The following is a 16,599-nucleotide window of genomic DNA, read 5'->3' as shown; positions in this document are numbered from 1 at the left end:
GAGGCTAGGAAAAGGAGGAATGGGGGTTAAAACAAATATACCTGAGTCATATATATAGATATATAATTTCTCTTTCTAGGTGCACGAACGTACTGAAGAAATGGATTTTCTGCTATTGGTAGTCCGTAAACTATTGCATACAAATTCACGATTTGTGAAGGCAAGTTTGAATTGCTTTCCACTCTTCTTTTATAGAATAACATTCTCAAGATCAGCTTTACTCGTTTGCATTCTGCACTGCGTATAGTTTTTGAAGAGCTGATATGAAAATAGTAACTCACATTAAGTTAAAATATTATAGAGTTCCTCAGTCCTAGTAAGTTAGTAGGCTAACAGGCATTCTTCTTTGACCAGAATAATGTATTCTAAGATTTTCTTAATGTTAGGATGCATTAATTTCTCAAATGTGCTTAGGGCTACAGAAAATATAAGATGAATATTTGAGTGGAATTAAATATTGGATGTTGAGGGCAGTGCTTCCGCATGGATAAATGTGATATTTTTAGACACAAATAAAAAAAAATAAAAAAATATATGGAGATATACCTATCTCATAGAACTGGAAGGGACCCTGAAAGGTCATCGAGTCCAGCCCCCTGCCTTCACTAGCAGGACCAAGTACTGATTTTTGCCTCAGATCTGTAAGTGGCCCCCTCAAGGATTGAACTCACAATCCTGGGTTTAGCAGACCAATGCTCGAACCACTGAGCTATCCCTCCCCCCATTTGTTATGTATATTTTCTTTAAATGGAGCAAAATTCTTGAGAAAATAGCAAAAATACAAATGTTATATTACTGTATATATACAAATCTGCTAATACAACTTTACAGTTGAAATTTTCTGTGCACATATGAAGAAATAAGTTTTAGTTTTCTCCTTTGTGCAAATGTAGTGTGCAAAGTCTTGGTGTGGAAATGTTCAATCAAGTCTCTGCTGTTTAAGTCTTAAAAGTGACTTAAATTGCATAGTGGGCTGAGGTAATGAGACAGCTCATAGGGTAGTTCTGCCAGCCTAAAACATTTAAGTGTAGCTCAGTGCTGGTTCTAGAAAATTTGGGTCCATGGTTGATGTCAATGCTCCTAATGATTTTACCACTCTGGCTCTATAGCTCCTGTGGTATGGTATCCCACTTAAGTAGTTTGCAGCTGCAGAGGCACTATAGTCAGAGAACTCTTGTTACTAGTAGGTAACAATCATATCTGTGTATGGTCTGATCTTATTAAATCTCTTCATTAATAATCTAGAAGGGAAATAAAGATTAATTCTGAGTTATTGTACTGGGAGGAGTGGCAAACACCTAGTAGATCAGAGAAATATTGCAAAGGGGCCTTGAGAGATTAGAATTTTTAGGCAGAAAGTAACCATGAGACTCAGTTTGGAAAAATGCAAATTAAGACAGTTGGGAAAAATAATATAGAACAAGTTCAGTGAGAGTAGATGTCTCAAGAGTTCAAATGCTGAAGTCGGAGTAATACAGGTTGGCAAATCAGATGAGTTTGAAATGAGAGTTGGAAACAGCTCAATTTTGAGCTGCAGAGGCATCATGTCACGAAGCAGGAGGTAGTAGTTACTCTGTATAGCTTTGGAAGACAGAAACTGCAATACTGCACTCCCCATCAGTGTTATGCTAAAAGAAAGATATTGTCAAATTGAAAGGGGGTTGGGGAATAGCAACAAACATGATTAGGGCATTGAAGAGTGTGTGTGTGAGAGAGAGCTAATATAGCTTGACTAAGCAACTAGTGGGATGTGGGGGGAAACTAGTTTAAGGTAGTGGTATCCAACCTTTGATCCAAGGTCATTTATGGCCCTTCAGGGAAACTGTTAAAAAGATTGTTTGATCATGAAATATAAATATACTCCTTGAGATGCACCCTATGGGTTTTAAACAGAAGAGTATAAATCAGCCTTGAGGCTAGAGAGCACCAGCTCCTCAACTGGCTGCCACTGCATTGCAACCCCAGAAAAAATTGTGATGTGAGCTGGCAGTTCGCTGAGCAGCTACTGTATCATTCCTACTGCATCACAGTGGGAGCGGAATAGTTCTGTTACTCTGTTTCTGTTCTGGGCTATAGGAGCCCTCATAGTGAACTTGACTGATCCTGGCCGAGTGTAGGGGAGCGTCTTGCAAAAGATGAATTCCATCCACTATAGTTGCTCACGGCATCCCAGGAGAGGGAGAAAAAGAAGCTGAGAACTAACAACCATTTGCAGTTCCCTGATTCTCTGAGATCACAGGTTGTTCCAACCTGGGCTAGCAAACTCTCACCATCTGTATGCCAGCTAAGGATAGCTAGAGGAATGTGCACTACAGTCATTTGTTTGGCTTGCCCCAGTAAATTTTGTCTCCCACAGGGAGTAGTGTATCTAGGCTGATTATGCTGGCTGTACACTTTTTGATGACTTCCATGCCAGGGAATTGCCAGCAGGTGACTTGTGGGTGACTTCTGCTTTCTTTGTGCTGCTAAGCAGAACAGGATAGAACATCTGACCCCAAGTATTGATTCCATGGCCCCTTGTCATCTTGAAATACATTCAAGCTTTAGTGTATGTCTTCACTAGCCCCCCCCCCCCCCCAAAAAAAAAAAAAACAAAAAAACCCTAGTGAAAAATCTACATCCCCGAGTGACATATTATGGCAGCCTAATCCCTGCCACTACTGTTCAGGAAGGTAAAGTTCCTACAGGGACAGAAAACCCAGTGCCGTCGCTGTTGTTTGCATCTATGCTACAGGGTTACAGTGGCATAGCTGTGCCACTGTAGCACCCATAGTGTAGACTTGGCCTTAAAATGATCTAGATATTTTAAAAAATATTTTAGCCAAATGTTAAACTGGGGTATAATTTTCCAAAGAGAGTGATAAGTCCCATCACTTGAGATGCTTAAAACTAGATATTAGTAAATGAATCATAGGGAGTAGTCTTGCCCTTCTGGGGAGGAAGTCTAGGTGACCTGTGTCTCTCGCATTTAAATTTCTCTTTAAATTCACAAAATGTCTGCCATAAACTTTTCTTCTGTTAAGGATTGTGTAGGAATCATAAGCTAAAGAAGAGTTAAATATTCAGTTAGGTTTTCTTTCATAGCAATAACTTTGTTCACTCTTTTGAATCTTAGTGTGACGTGATGTGGATTACTGCTAATATTTAACTAAATTATACTTTTTAACAGGTAATCTTGATGTCTGCTACAATTAACTGTAAAGAATTTGCTGACTACTTTGTGGTTCCGATTCGTAACAAACTGTATCCAGCCTACGTGTTCGAGGTGGAAGGCAAGCCCTATGCCATTGAAGAATACTATCTTAATGATTTGAGGCACATTAATTACATCAAGGTATAGTGAACAATATTCTGTTTCCTTTGTTATAACAAGATAGCGTTTGGGATGGGCTCTTCAAAAATATGATGCCTAGATAAATTATTAAACTGGTTCTGAAAGTCTAGATACTAATTACAGAATTATGGGTGTTACATGGGTCTATACATTCTACCCAGCAACAGACTTTACAGTGGCTTAATGCCTCCACCAATCACGAAGCAGAATGAGAAGACCTGTGAATTAGTGTATAACCCCCCACTCCACCCACTTTTTGTTCTTTGCTTCCTGCATTCTGGGAACATGGAGTATTGGGTACCTCAGTCCTTATTCTGCTCTAAATCTGCCTTCTTTTCCCCCTTATAGTACAAAAACAGTGAAGTTTTTTGTTCAGCAGTGCACTTTTTCTGTAGAGGGTCTCCTTCAGTCTCACGTTATGCTCTGCCCCTGTAGTTACCAGTGGTCTGAGTTTCACCACCACCCTTCCAGTCTGGTTTGCATCATAATGAAGGCACATTTCATTTTTAGGAACATGGCCCCACATTTCTCATAGCCTCAGCATCATTGTGCTGGAGTCTTAGATCATCTTTTTGGACTTGCAGTTCCAGTAAATGCTGCTATTCCACACATCCTAGTCTGGAGTGACAACCAGACTGGGTAACTTGCATCCCCCAATCTCCTGCTTCCTGCATCACTCCCACCTGTATCTATTTATCTTAGTTTCATACTGCTCCCATCACCATAGTACCCAAACTCCTTCCACCTAAAGTCAATAGCAATGGTACAATTCCTAGTGGGGTTTCTGTAGTTTGTCTCTCCTCTTTTTGGGGGTAAAAACTGGGCTTTTTTGGATGGTTGATTTGTTTGTTAAAGGTTTTTTTTGATGGGGTGGGAGAGAGAACGTTTAGGTCGTTAGGGGGTGTCAATTTGAGAGGGAACCTCTCTATTCCTTCCTGCTATTTCTTTAGGCAAGGAAAACTTTGTAGAACTACGGAGACTTTGGGCCTTCGCTTTCATGTTTTCTAGTAAGTGTGTCAGCATTTGAGATATACGAAAGCTGACTGATTCATCTCCAGCAAGAAGGCCCAACCAACCAACCAGCTTCTGGAAGCAAGTTGATCCCATATTTTTGAGAGACGCTTTCAGAAACAATTTCTGCTTGTTTGGCGAGTGGCCCCATCACTCCTGGTTCTGTGACCTCTGGAGCATCACTTTATACTGTGCTTTACTCCTGTCACGAAGTCTGGTTGTTTTCTGCAACCCACAGTTCTTGGGCTTGACTGCCTAATGTTCAGAAGAGATGGAATTTTAACCTAAGTTTCTTAGGAAGTTGCTAAGTGCCCAACCTAGAGTCAAATGTACAATCAGTTTCAACTGAATACTCATTGATTAAGGCAATTTCACCTTCTGGGTGCTGTAGAGAAGGTGATGAACAGTCATTCTCTCCTCCAGAATCCCTTCAAGCTTAAAGTTGGACTTAAGGTAAACTCCCTGTAATGTATAGAAACATAGGAATTGCTGTATTTGATCAGACCTGAGATTCATCTGGTCCAGTATCTTGTCTGAGAGTGGCCAGTACCAGATGATTTAGAGGAAAATGTAAAAACCCCACTGTAGGCAGATTTTTGGTAATTCCCCCGACCCCCCCTTCCTTCCATATTAGTGTCTCATCCTAAACTCTGATAGTTAGAGATTGGTTTAAACCTTGAAGATTGAGATTAATATCCATTACAAAATATTTGTTGCTACTAACTGTAATAACTCTGGGTTTTCTTGATATCCATATAAATTTCCAATCCCCCTTTGAATGTTGCTAAATTCTTGGCCTCAGTGACTTCTTGTGGCAATGAGTTCCAGAATCCAGTGTCACATTGTGTGAAAAATTATTTCCTTCTATCAGTCTTGTGCTCCCCAACTTTTAGATTTAATGGAATGTCCCCTTGTTCTTGAGACGGTTCTCAGGATACCCAGGGCTGAGAGTCACTGTGTTACCCCCCTGACTTCAGCATGAAGGAAGTCTTGTGTGCGCTAATTGGGTGTCAACTCCTTGACATCACCAACCTGTTAGCCACTCAAGCACTCTCTTCTGAGGTATTCCAGCCTTACTTTGCTTTACGGATTAACAGTAGGTGCACCCTAGTCCCCGAGTATTTCTGAAGCGTTCAGCCCCTTAGCCACTGAACACAAACAGTGTCCATGTCAGATTGTATCACTGAACTCATGATCAGCACCTTGCTTAATGTCTCAGCATTTAGCTATATCTATAGTGAAAACATGAATAAGTTTATCATCAAAGATTCAAGGCTCAAGTGAGTAGTGAGTAAGAATAAGTTTCTCACCCCCTAAGTCAGGGTCAGCAACCTTTCAGAAGTGGTGTCACGAGTCTTCATTTATTCACTCTAATTTAAGGTTTTGCGTGCCGGTAATACATTTTAACGTTTTTAGAAGGTCTCTCTGTAAGTCTATATTATATAACTAAACTATTGTTGTATGTAAAGTAAACAAGGCTTTTAAAATGTTTAAGAAGCTTCATTTAAAATTTAAATTAAAATGCAGATCGTATCAGTTTAGTGCAGTTGTTCTTAAGTTCGGGTGCACCCTGGGGGTGCAAGATGCCCTTTCTGGGGGTGTAAGACATGCAAGATTTTTTTAGAAGGGAAATAATCGAAAACACAAATTAAGCACAGGCACATAAGTACAGCTACTTTGTTTAATCAAACCTATGTATTTATTAACATTATACATGTTTTAATGATTACTGTAATATACAAAGTTTTCAAGTTTTTAAGGTAATTGTAGTGTAATTTTTGATGAGGGCTGCAGAGCCCTGGGCTGGCTGCTGGTACCCCAGGCCGGCAGGAGGGCTGAGCAGGGCCGGAGGCCCGGACCCTGGCTGGCAGGGGGCAGGGCGGCTAGAACCCCAGACCAGCAGCAAGGTGAGCGGGGCCAGCGGCTGGTCTCCTAGGCTAGCAGCAGGCTGAGCGTGGCTGATGGCCGGGACCCCATCTGGCAAGGGGTTGGCGGCCAGAACCCGGGGCTGGTGGCCAGAACCCCAGACTGACCGCGGGCTGAGTGGCTCAGCCTGCTGCCGGTCTGGGGTTCCGTCTGCCGGCTCCTGCCAGCCGGGGTCCCGGCTGCCGGCTCCGCTCAGCCTGCTGCCAGCTGGGGGTTCCGTTCATCCGGGCCGGCGCCGGAACCCCAGCTGCCAGCAGCGTGCCAGTAAAAATCGACTCGCGTGCCATCAGTTGCCGACCCCTGCCCTAAGTCCTCTGGAGCGTTTCAACCAAGGTTGGCTGAGATCCCATTTTCATGAATGTGAGCACTCTGCTCATTTACTTCTTAGGTGTGGGATAAGAGGGTGTCTTCTTTGGCTTTTAGTTATATGCCCAAAGCTCACTGTTCCTACTTAGACATTATAACTACCCATGGCTTGTTCTCCCTGTGGGCTGCTTCCCTGTTGACTTCACACCTTTTTGATATCTTTGTTGTAAATGGGCATCCATTGCGTAAGGTTTTCTGTCAGAAGCTATTTTTCATCTCTGCTGATGACTCATGCCTTAATGCAAAGTCTTAAGAACAAATTTTCAGTATATGTCCATAATGCCTCACATGCTATCCGTACATAACCTTTCACAATGATATCAATGGCCATTGTGACCCAAGCTTTTATTTCAGACCTCACATGACATTCTTCGGTGAACCAAAATATACGTATCAGAATGAGAACATTCCTGTAACCCCTTGCCAGTTGGCATTAAGGGGTTCTCAAGTCACAGTTCTTGAGTTTGAGAGAGAGAGAACAGAAGCTCTCAGTATACCTTCTCTCCTTTTATCATGTCCTCTCTTTTTTGTCTCCTTTGTAAGGTAAGAAGTCTCAAGATTTTGAATCTCTCAGTGAGTTTTCCCATGCCCTTGATCATTCTCGTTGTTCTTTTCTGACCTCCCTTCCCCTGCCCCCGCTATAGTTCTGTAATATCCTTTTTGAGGAGAGGTGGCCAGTACTGCGCACAGTATTTCAGATGTGGCTGAACTACTGATTTATATAAAAGGCATAATTTATCCATATTGTTCAGCATTCTGCTCCTTACCATCTTGTGTACCTGTGGCAGGGTGGATTTAAATCAGCGATTTAAATCACCAACTGGAAATGTCATTGATTTTAATCAGCTTTTCCATTTGTACTTCAGTTATTCTCTAAAGAGAGGTACATTCTTATTGGTTGATAACCATTAAAGCATGTTTATTTACAACTAAAAAGAATTTTCACACTAGATTGGTACATTTTTGTGCTGCCTAGGTGGGGTCACTATAACTACTGTATATAGTCGATCATAAGCCAGTTCGTTTATAAGCCGATGCTCCTATCTCCCCCCCCCCCCCCAAGATGGATAAGTAAAATTGGAAAATGTTCATAGGTCGGCAAACTTTGGCTCCCGGGACATCAGGATAAGCCACTGGTGCGGGCCAAGACAGTTTGTTTACCTTGAGCATCCGCAGGCACAGAGGTAAACCTAAGTAAACAAAGTGTCTCAGCGCACCAGCTGCTTACCCGGACGGGCCAGGACAGCAACTGGTGGGGACATTTTTGGTGGGGGGGAGAAGCTGGGGGTCAGGGGAGTAACCCCTGTGACCGCCTGCCACATGACCCCACCCCTAGCCCGGGACCCCCACACTCTCCCCATCCCATCACTTCCCACCTTTGCTGGGGTGGGTTTGGGGAGGATGTCTCTGTCCTGGCCGCAGCCTCTTCCGGGGGGCCAGGCTGGGCGGCGCGGCCACAGCCTCCTCTGGCAGGCTGGGCCAGGCGGTGCGGCCACTGCCTGCCAGCCCCGGAGCTGGAGCTGCAGCTGCTTTGGAGGCTGGGGAGAGAGCAGCGGAGACTCTGGCCTCGCCTCTTCCCTTCTGGCTGTGCTGCCTCTCCTTGCCCCCTCTGTTGGGGGGGAGGAGCTGTGTCTCACCTCTCCCTCTCTATACCCGTTCATAATCTGACCCCCTTCTCTGATGCTTCCCTTTTTTACTAAAAAAAATTTGGCTTATGAATGAGTATATACAGTATATAAATTTATTTAAGCAATTGTATAGCATAATTTTCAGATTCTTATTAAAAATCTACAATTAATATGTTTAGAAAATGGGGAATTATTGCTTATTAGATAATTATTAGCTCATGACTTGTCAAGCTGCATTAGGATGGTAACTAAAATTTAATTAAAAACACAAAACCGCATATAACATTTTATTTGTATTAAACAAAACAAGCCCTTAATACAGTACATGACCTACTGTGCCATATTTAGAAAGCTTGACCTCAAAAGTTAGATGTTTTTCTCCTGATTCTTTTTTTATATAGAAAAGCAGCCTTTAAATCAAAGGTTTTGACAGATGCCCATGGAGTCATCATATTTATATTTATTTAACTATAAATTTTAAGATATTATAATAAATGTTATGCCTTAGCGTATTTTGTATTAAATTCAGATTTCATTACAAACAGGTTTATTTTTAAATGGAAAACTTTTTGTAATTCAAATAACAAAATCATTTTTCAACAAAACATCAATTTTTATCCACCATGAACTGTGACCAAAAAGCGGACCATGAGCAGAGGTCTTCATTGAGCTGTTACAATGGTGCTACAGTTGATAAAGGTGTACAAGTAGCTTAAATTTTTCCCTCCAGTGTGCATTACTTTGCATTTATCGACACTGAGTTTCATTTGCCATCATGTTGCCCATTCACCTGCCTTTGTTAGGTCTCTCTGTAGTTTCTCAATCCTTTCTGGTCCTGACTAACCCTAATAACTTTGTCAGCTGGAATTTTTACTACTTCATTACTCATTCCCTCTTTCAGATAATTAACAGATTAACACAGGAACCAGTGTGGAATCTTGCAGCACCTCACAGTTAATCTTTTGGCAGGATGAAAATTGACGGTTTAATCCTACCCTTTGCTTTCTGTCCCCTGTCGAGTTTTTGATTCATGACAAAACTTCGCCTTTCACCCAGTGAATAACTAGCTTTGGATAGTCTCTTTTGTGGAACCTTTTCAAAAGTCTTTTGGAAGTCTAAATAAGTTGTTAATCAGTTCTCCTTTATCCACTACTTTATTGATATGTTCAAAAAATTCTAAGATTAGTGAAATGTCAGTTCCTTTGGAAACTGCTGGTTTGGACCATATCACTCACATCATGACCTAAAATATTTTTTGTTCTTTTCTTAAATTATCATTTTAATCAATTTGCCAGGTACAGATATAACGCTTACTATTCTATAATTCCTCAGAATGGTCCTAGAGACCCCTTAAAATATTGGGACTACTGTAGATTAGCTGCCCTCCAGTTCCTTAGAACAGAGGCCTAATTTACATATTTACATACTGTATTATTGTAATAAGTGCATATTATTATCAGCTCACCTCTGATACTTATACTCCTTCAGAACCGTTGAATGTGTATGCTATCTGAGCCTGGTGATGTACTGATTTGTAAATTATCAGTTTGCTGTGCCACCTCTTTTTCTGATGCCTCCAATCTCTGATGGTATTTTTTGTTACCAGAAAAGAGCAGGTTCAGGATAGTGTCTCCCCTGCATCCTTGGCGGACTGTTGCAAAGAAATCACATAGCTTTTCAACAATGACCTTATTTTCCTTCATCTCTCAATTTTTAAACTCTGGTTTTCTAGCAGACCTATTGATCCTTTCACAGACTTTTTGCTTCTGATGTACTCTTTTATTTTTACACCTTTAGCTATTTGCTGTTAAATTTTGAGTCTTCTAATTTCCTGCTGATGTTTCCCTACTCAGGGAAGGGACATTGGTTGCTATTACTGGGTGAAGAGACTATTTTACTCCCTTCTGAATCTGAAAAGAAAAGGACAAAGACTGAAGGGTTAAAATCCATGTGCATTTTATATAGCAACCTGGTATATGGATTGTGCCAGCTCTTTTCCAGACCCAAAGTCCAGAGTCAGTCAAGAGACCAGAGGCCTAGCAGATAGTGATTAACTAAGAGAAAAGCTGGGGTAAACAGATAACATTGCCTTTGCTAAGATATGCTTTGTCAGTAGAAATGCCAGATGTTGAAGCAATAACTGAATAATTATGTTTCATCCAATGTTTCAGATTGAACAAAGGATCTCTGTTCCTATTGTGTCAGTCTCTTCTGTAGGGAACAGTCTCCCCACAGATCCAACCTTGAGTTTATGAAAATTGGCACATGTCAGTATAAGATATGGCATCCTTCCGCCTCCCTTCCCAGGGACCAATGCCCTGCCTTAAGACATAAAGAAGACAATCTATTGCCATATACTTTCACTGTTTCTTTGCTTTAATCCCTAGGAATGTACCTGTTGGACAATCAAAGGAGTTACTCCATTCCTATGGACCCCAAATCAGAATTCAACATATATATTTTATACTAATAACATTTTATCAAAGTATTAATTAAATGATAACTTGCTAACTTGAGACCAGGGGCGGAGATATCATATAACCTTTTAACCATTGGCTAATGTGCTACCTTGTCTTGCTGCAAAACCAACCCCGGGGTGTGGAACTGCCTACCCCATCACTTTCCCCCGCCCATGGAAAATCTATATATTCTATTGTAATCAATTGATAGACAGTGTCTCTGAGCCTAATAAGCAAGGTGACACTCTGCCAGCGCTGTGTGTAATAAACTCCTATGCTTTACCTCTACACGGTGTGGATTTAGGTCCTTCAGATTGAGTGTTGTTAGTTTTGAAAGTGCATATAGATCTCCCTCTCAAATCCATCGACGTATTCCTGAAATTGTTTTCTATCACAGTAACATAGTTGCCATCAACTGCTCTTCCAAGATACAGAGAATTGAGTTTCTTGGTGTCTCTTCCCCTGCACTTTAGGTGTATTCAGCCTATTTTTTTTTCTTCCCCTTCCTTACTGTGGTGTGCTTCATCTTTCTGTAGTTTTTTGTTTGGCTAAAGTTTCAAAAATGGTAAATAGTTTATTTTGAGAGCTGTAGTGAAGGCACAGCCAACAATAAAATCACTATTGTCTGTGAGAATGTTTTATGTTCAAAATGATGAAACCCTTACCAGTTGGTCATGTCTCTGGCTAGTTGGTTCTACAAGCTCCACTATAGGTAAATTCTCCTCTGAGGTAATTCTGCATTCTCTGTCCTGCCTGTAATGGTTGCTGCTGAATGGGATGGGAAAAGGAAGGAAGATTACTTACTGATCTTGTTTGTTGTGATAGTCTCTTCTTTCATCTTTCTTGTCTCCCATCAGAGATTGTTGCTTGAAATATTTTCTTCTAAGTTTTTATCTATTTTCCTGCTTTGGAAGCTTTCTTACTGAGAAAATGGGTGGACTAGGGTTTATGTACCACCTATGATGGATTTTTTTGCTTCTTGCTTTCTAATTGGTGGAGCCATCATGCTGTCTACAAAGGATTTTGCTGGGCAGGATGTGAGAAGAGAAGTCTAATGAAAACAAGTACCTGTGAGTAATTGCATTATTTAAAAGCCAGATAGTGTGTGCTTTTTTTTTTTTTTTTTTACACAGTATGCTTGTAATAAAGATGACTTAATTGTCACAGACTCCCCTCCATCTGGGTTTGAATGAGCATAGTTGCAATGAGACGGTATTTGAAACTAATCCATATTATATGTGCAAGAGTAACTTTTCCTTCTATGTATTGCTATCACAGTGAACAAAACAATATTTTTTGGTAAAAGCAATTATGGTAAGTTAACTAGAAGCTCAATGCTATATTATTCCATGGCTTCTGTCTCTTGTAAGAGGATATGAGACATCCACATTTACAGATAATTCCTTACTGTGGATCAGATTGTGGCCCATCCTGCATGCACTTACCATGAGTAGCAGCAAAGACGGGAGAGCAAGCCTCATAGAGCCCTGTTTCACCAACTCCAGGCGTGCAGGGAAGAGGAGGGTGATGGGGAAGAGTCGTGGCTTCCACTCCTGACATCCTGGCCAGCACAGCTATGGTGGTGCACAAGGTGACATCTGCTGCACAGCATAAGGCTGGTGGAGAGTACTTTCCATCCAGAGCAGGGAGAAACTGGAAGATAGTGTGTGACTGAATTGCATTCTGCTCCCCAGTCTGCTCCTGAGGCTGCACAACACTTTATTCACTGCACTTGTGACAAAGCCACAACTGACCCATTTCAGAATTTTCTGTGTACTGGATGAACACTTTTGTAATTTGATCTAGAGCAGTTCTTGCGTCTTTCAATGGGGTTTTAGAAGGAAGACTGATCTGAGGTGATTTTAGACATGACTATTTGGAGTACCTATATGAAATGAGCATTTACGGGTGCCAACTTTTCTATCTCAGACTACGCACAGCATTGTAACCCACTCACGTGGAACAGCAAATTTGCTGAGAAAGCTGTAAGGCTTGACTTAGGCTGTATAACCTTTACTTTAGACTGAGTCCCCTTGTTGTTTAGCTGTCTCATTAAATATTCATGAAGAGTTTGTGTTTAGGTATTAGCATGAATGACCCAGAAAATGCATGGTAATATACTAGACTGTAAAGAACATTTATGGTACAGTGAGTGAATTATATACAGATAATTGAACCTCCTTCCTAAAATTTGGGCTCAGATACTAGAACACCATAAATGTATCTATTCACGAAATACAGAGGCTTTTTATTTCAAATTTGTAATTCCTTAAAGGGGCTAGTGAAGCCACAAAGATTCAACTGGCAGTCTTAATAAAAAGTAACTGTCATTTGACATCCCTCCCCAAAAGCAATTTTAATTTATGGCAAGATCTGTTGATTTGTAACAGACTTTCATTCTGGGGAAGGTGATTTTGTGGGTTTTTTTTTTTTTTTGGCTTTATGGTCTTGCACAGAACCCATAATGTAACTAGGGAAATGACAGGCTAATTACTCATACAGATCTTATCTAAGCAGATCTGTGGTATTTTGTTCTTTTTTTTTTTTTTTTGAAGAAGGGATTGTAGTGCAAGAGGAAAAGTCTGAATAGAAGTTCGTAAACTTTTTGCCTCCTGATTATTTAAAGGAGTTTCAATAGTACTCAAGTGATGCAAATTGGGTTGTGTCAAGCAAAGGGTGAGGGCTTTATTATGTTGTTGTGATATCAGAGTTAAAATAATAAATTAAATAAATTAATAGAGATATCCTATCTCCTAGAACTGGAAGGGACCTTGAAAGGTCATCGAGTCCAGCCCCCTGCCTTCACTGGCAGGACCAAGTACTGACTTTGCCCCAGATCCCTAAGTGGCCCCCTCAAGGACTGAACTCACAATCCTGGGTTTAGCAGGCCAATGCACAAGCCACTGAGCTATCCCTATCCCCTGGAAGGGACCTCGAAAGGTCATTGAGTTCAGCCCCCTTGCCTTCACTAGCAGGACCAAGTTTAAGGCCAGAAGGGGACCACCAATACCACCCAGCATCCACACACTAAACCAAAAACTGAAATTAGACCAAAGCATTACAGCCCTCAGGAGATGAAACTATAATGTGCTACATGCAGAGAATTAAAGGGAAGGTGGTACATCAGTGCCTCAGGCTTGTGCAGTAATAGGAAATTGATTGAGATGTACCCAGATGAGCTTAGCAAGAGACTGTGCCCCATGCAGCGGAAGATGGAGAACCCCCCAAGGTCATTGCTAATCTGACTTGTGGGAAAAATGCCTTTCTGACCCCACCATGGTGATCAGACCCTGAGCATCTGAGCAAGAAGCAGCCAGCCAAACACCAATAGAGAGAATGCTCCGTACCACCTCAGAACCCTGGCCCAGCACATCCAGTGTCCCCCTTATAGCTGTGTCCATCTCTGATGCTTCCGAGGAAGGAGATAAAGAAACCCCAACCCAGAATTCATTGGGAAAGGAGGGAATTCCTTTCCTGACCCCTGCAGGTAACTTGCTGAAACTCAGAAGCATGAGCTTTTAGGAACATAAGACATGAACTGGAAGAGACCCCCCCCAGGGCTGCTGAGCTCTGCCCCCACTACCAGAAGCAATCTCATTATACAATACCGTTCATTGTCAAAAATGGATTATGTTTTGTCCCCACAACGCCTATTGGGAGTCTTTCAGAACTTCGCTACTCTGATGGTTAGAAATCTTATTCTAATTTCTAGCCTAAATTTACTCATGACCAGTTTATACCCATTTGTTCATGTGCCACCATTGTCCTGGAGCTTAAATAAATCTTCACCCCCCCCCCCCACACACACTCCCAGTATTTATCCCTGATGTATTTAGAGAGAGCAATCCTATCGCTTCTTAGGCCTTGGCTACACTAGCACTGTACAGTGCTGCAACTTGCTGCGCTAAGGGATGTGAAAAAACACCCCCCTAAGCGCAGCGAGTACAGCGCTGCAAAGCGCCAGTGTAATCAGTGCCTGCAGTGCTGCACAGCTCTTGCAGCGCTGGTGGCGCGACTACACTTGCGATTCACACCGCTGCCATGGCAGTGCTGTGAAGTCCCAAGTGTAGCCAAGGCCGTAGCCTTTGTTTTGCTAGGCTAAACAAGCCAAGATTTTAGCCTCCTCTCATCAGGTAGGCTCTCTATTCCTCTGGTCATTCTAATAGATCTTCTGTGCCTCTGTTCTAGTTTGAATTCATCTTTCTTGAACATGGGTGACCAAGTTGTAAACAGTATTCCAGATGATGTCTAATCAGTGCCTTGTACCAGGGAATTAATACTCCTCTATCTCTACTGGAAATGCCTTGTTTAATACATCTAGAATTGCATTAGCCTTTTTCGCAGCCACCTCACATTGGTGGCTCATAGTCATCTTGTGATCAACCAACACACCAGGTGTCTTTCTTCCTCTGTCACTTTAAACTGATGAACCCTTATAGCAGAAAGGGTGTTGATGTGGGAGAAGGATAATTAACCATAAAAAGTTATTAAACATTTCTGATAAGCAGAATCCTCAAGTGCCACAAACCTCAGTAGCAGCCCAGTGTGAATTTTTCTAACCTGTTGCATCATTCATAATTAGATTTTAAGTTTCTAAAGGGCATGGTACATCTCATTTGCTTTATAATGGTGTTAGCACACATCATCGCCATCATCACAAATCCCAAAGGGATGTAGTCTCCTTGCAGATCAAGTGGATCAAGCCAGCCAGATCAATCTGTAGCAAGGTCCTTATTGTGGTCTCGCTGGTTGTTCAGTTTATGTCCATCTTTGGCAATCTTACTTCTTCAGATGCATAGAGTAAAAGTTACAGATGCAGGCATTATATACTGACACATGGAGAGCAGGGAGTTACTTCGCAAGTGGAGAACCAGTGTTGACAGGGCCAATTCAATCAGGGTGGATATAGTCCACTCCCAATAAGAGATGAGGAGGTGTCAATTCCAGGAGAGGAAAATCTGCTTCTGTACTGAGCCAGCCACTCCCAGTCCCTATTCAAGCCCAGATTAATGGTGTAAAATTTGCAAATGAATTTTAGTTCTGCTGTTTCTCTTTGAAGTCTGTTTCCGAAGTTTTTTTGTTCAATGATTAGTGACTTTTAAATCTGTAATAGAATGACCAGGGAGATTGAAGTGTTCACTTACTGGCTTATGTATGTTACCATTCCTGATGTCCAATTTGTGGCCATTTATTCTTTTGCGGAGGGACTGTCCAGTTTGGCCAATGTACATGGCAGAGGGGCATTGCTGGCACATGATGGCATATATAACATTAGTGGATGTGCAGGTGAATGAGCCCTTGATGGTGTGGCTGATGTGGTTGGGTCCTCTGATGGTGTCGCCAGAGTAGATATGGGGACAGAGTAGGCAACGAGGTTTGCTACAGGGATTGGTTCCTGGGTTGGTGTTTCTGTGGTGTGGTGTGTAGTTGCTGGTGAAACTATTCTCCATTACTGATCATGTTCTGCCACTTAATATAGAGAAACTGAGTCAAAAACATCCATTTGCTGTTCTTCTGCTTTCCTCATCACCCGTGTTTCACTGGTGTACCAGAGTTGGTATAATTCTTATTTTGTAGCTTCATAGCAAGCTAGATGTCACTACATCTCCTTGGAGGCCACTGAAGGGCCTGAAACTGGCAGCATCCACTGCTGTACAAATGTCCACACCCTTTGAGCATCCTTAAGCCTTGTCTATGCCACCTAAAAGGTATTTGGTAGTTGCCACTTGCTCAATATCCTGTTCAGATAAGTTAATACCAAGCTGATTACAATCTGAAGTTGAAGGTTGCTTGAAGATAATGGTTTTATCTTGATTACTAAACAGACCATTGCACTGTTCTTCTTGCCTGACCAGATCAGCCATCAGAATCCGTG

At 41.7% G+C, this 16,599-nt stretch overlaps 1 protein-coding gene across 3 annotated transcripts in view; it reads left to right on the top strand.

Moving 5' to 3' along the window:
• The window catches only part of TDRD9 (tudor domain containing 9), a 162,821-nt gene that overhangs the window by 46,881 nt on the left and 99,341 nt on the right, over positions 1–16,599 (top strand). For all 3 annotated transcript variants that reach the window (XM_034768443.1, XM_034768442.1, XM_034768444.1), the window contains exons 6-7: positions 80–160; positions 3,170–3,334. In XM_034768443.1, the coding sequence (XP_034624334.1) occupies positions 80–160; positions 3,170–3,334 (246 nt within the window). The remainder of the gene's footprint in view (positions 1–79; positions 161–3,169; positions 3,335–16,599) is intronic.

The sequence above is a fragment of the Trachemys scripta genome, chromosome 4 (assembly GCF_013100865.1).
Source record: "Trachemys scripta elegans isolate TJP31775 chromosome 4, CAS_Tse_1.0, whole genome shotgun sequence".
Lineage (NCBI taxonomy): Eukaryota > Metazoa > Chordata > Testudines > Emydidae > Trachemys > Trachemys scripta.
The sequence above is the reverse complement of the archived record's forward strand: the minus strand, read 5'-3'. Positions and strand labels throughout refer to the sequence as shown.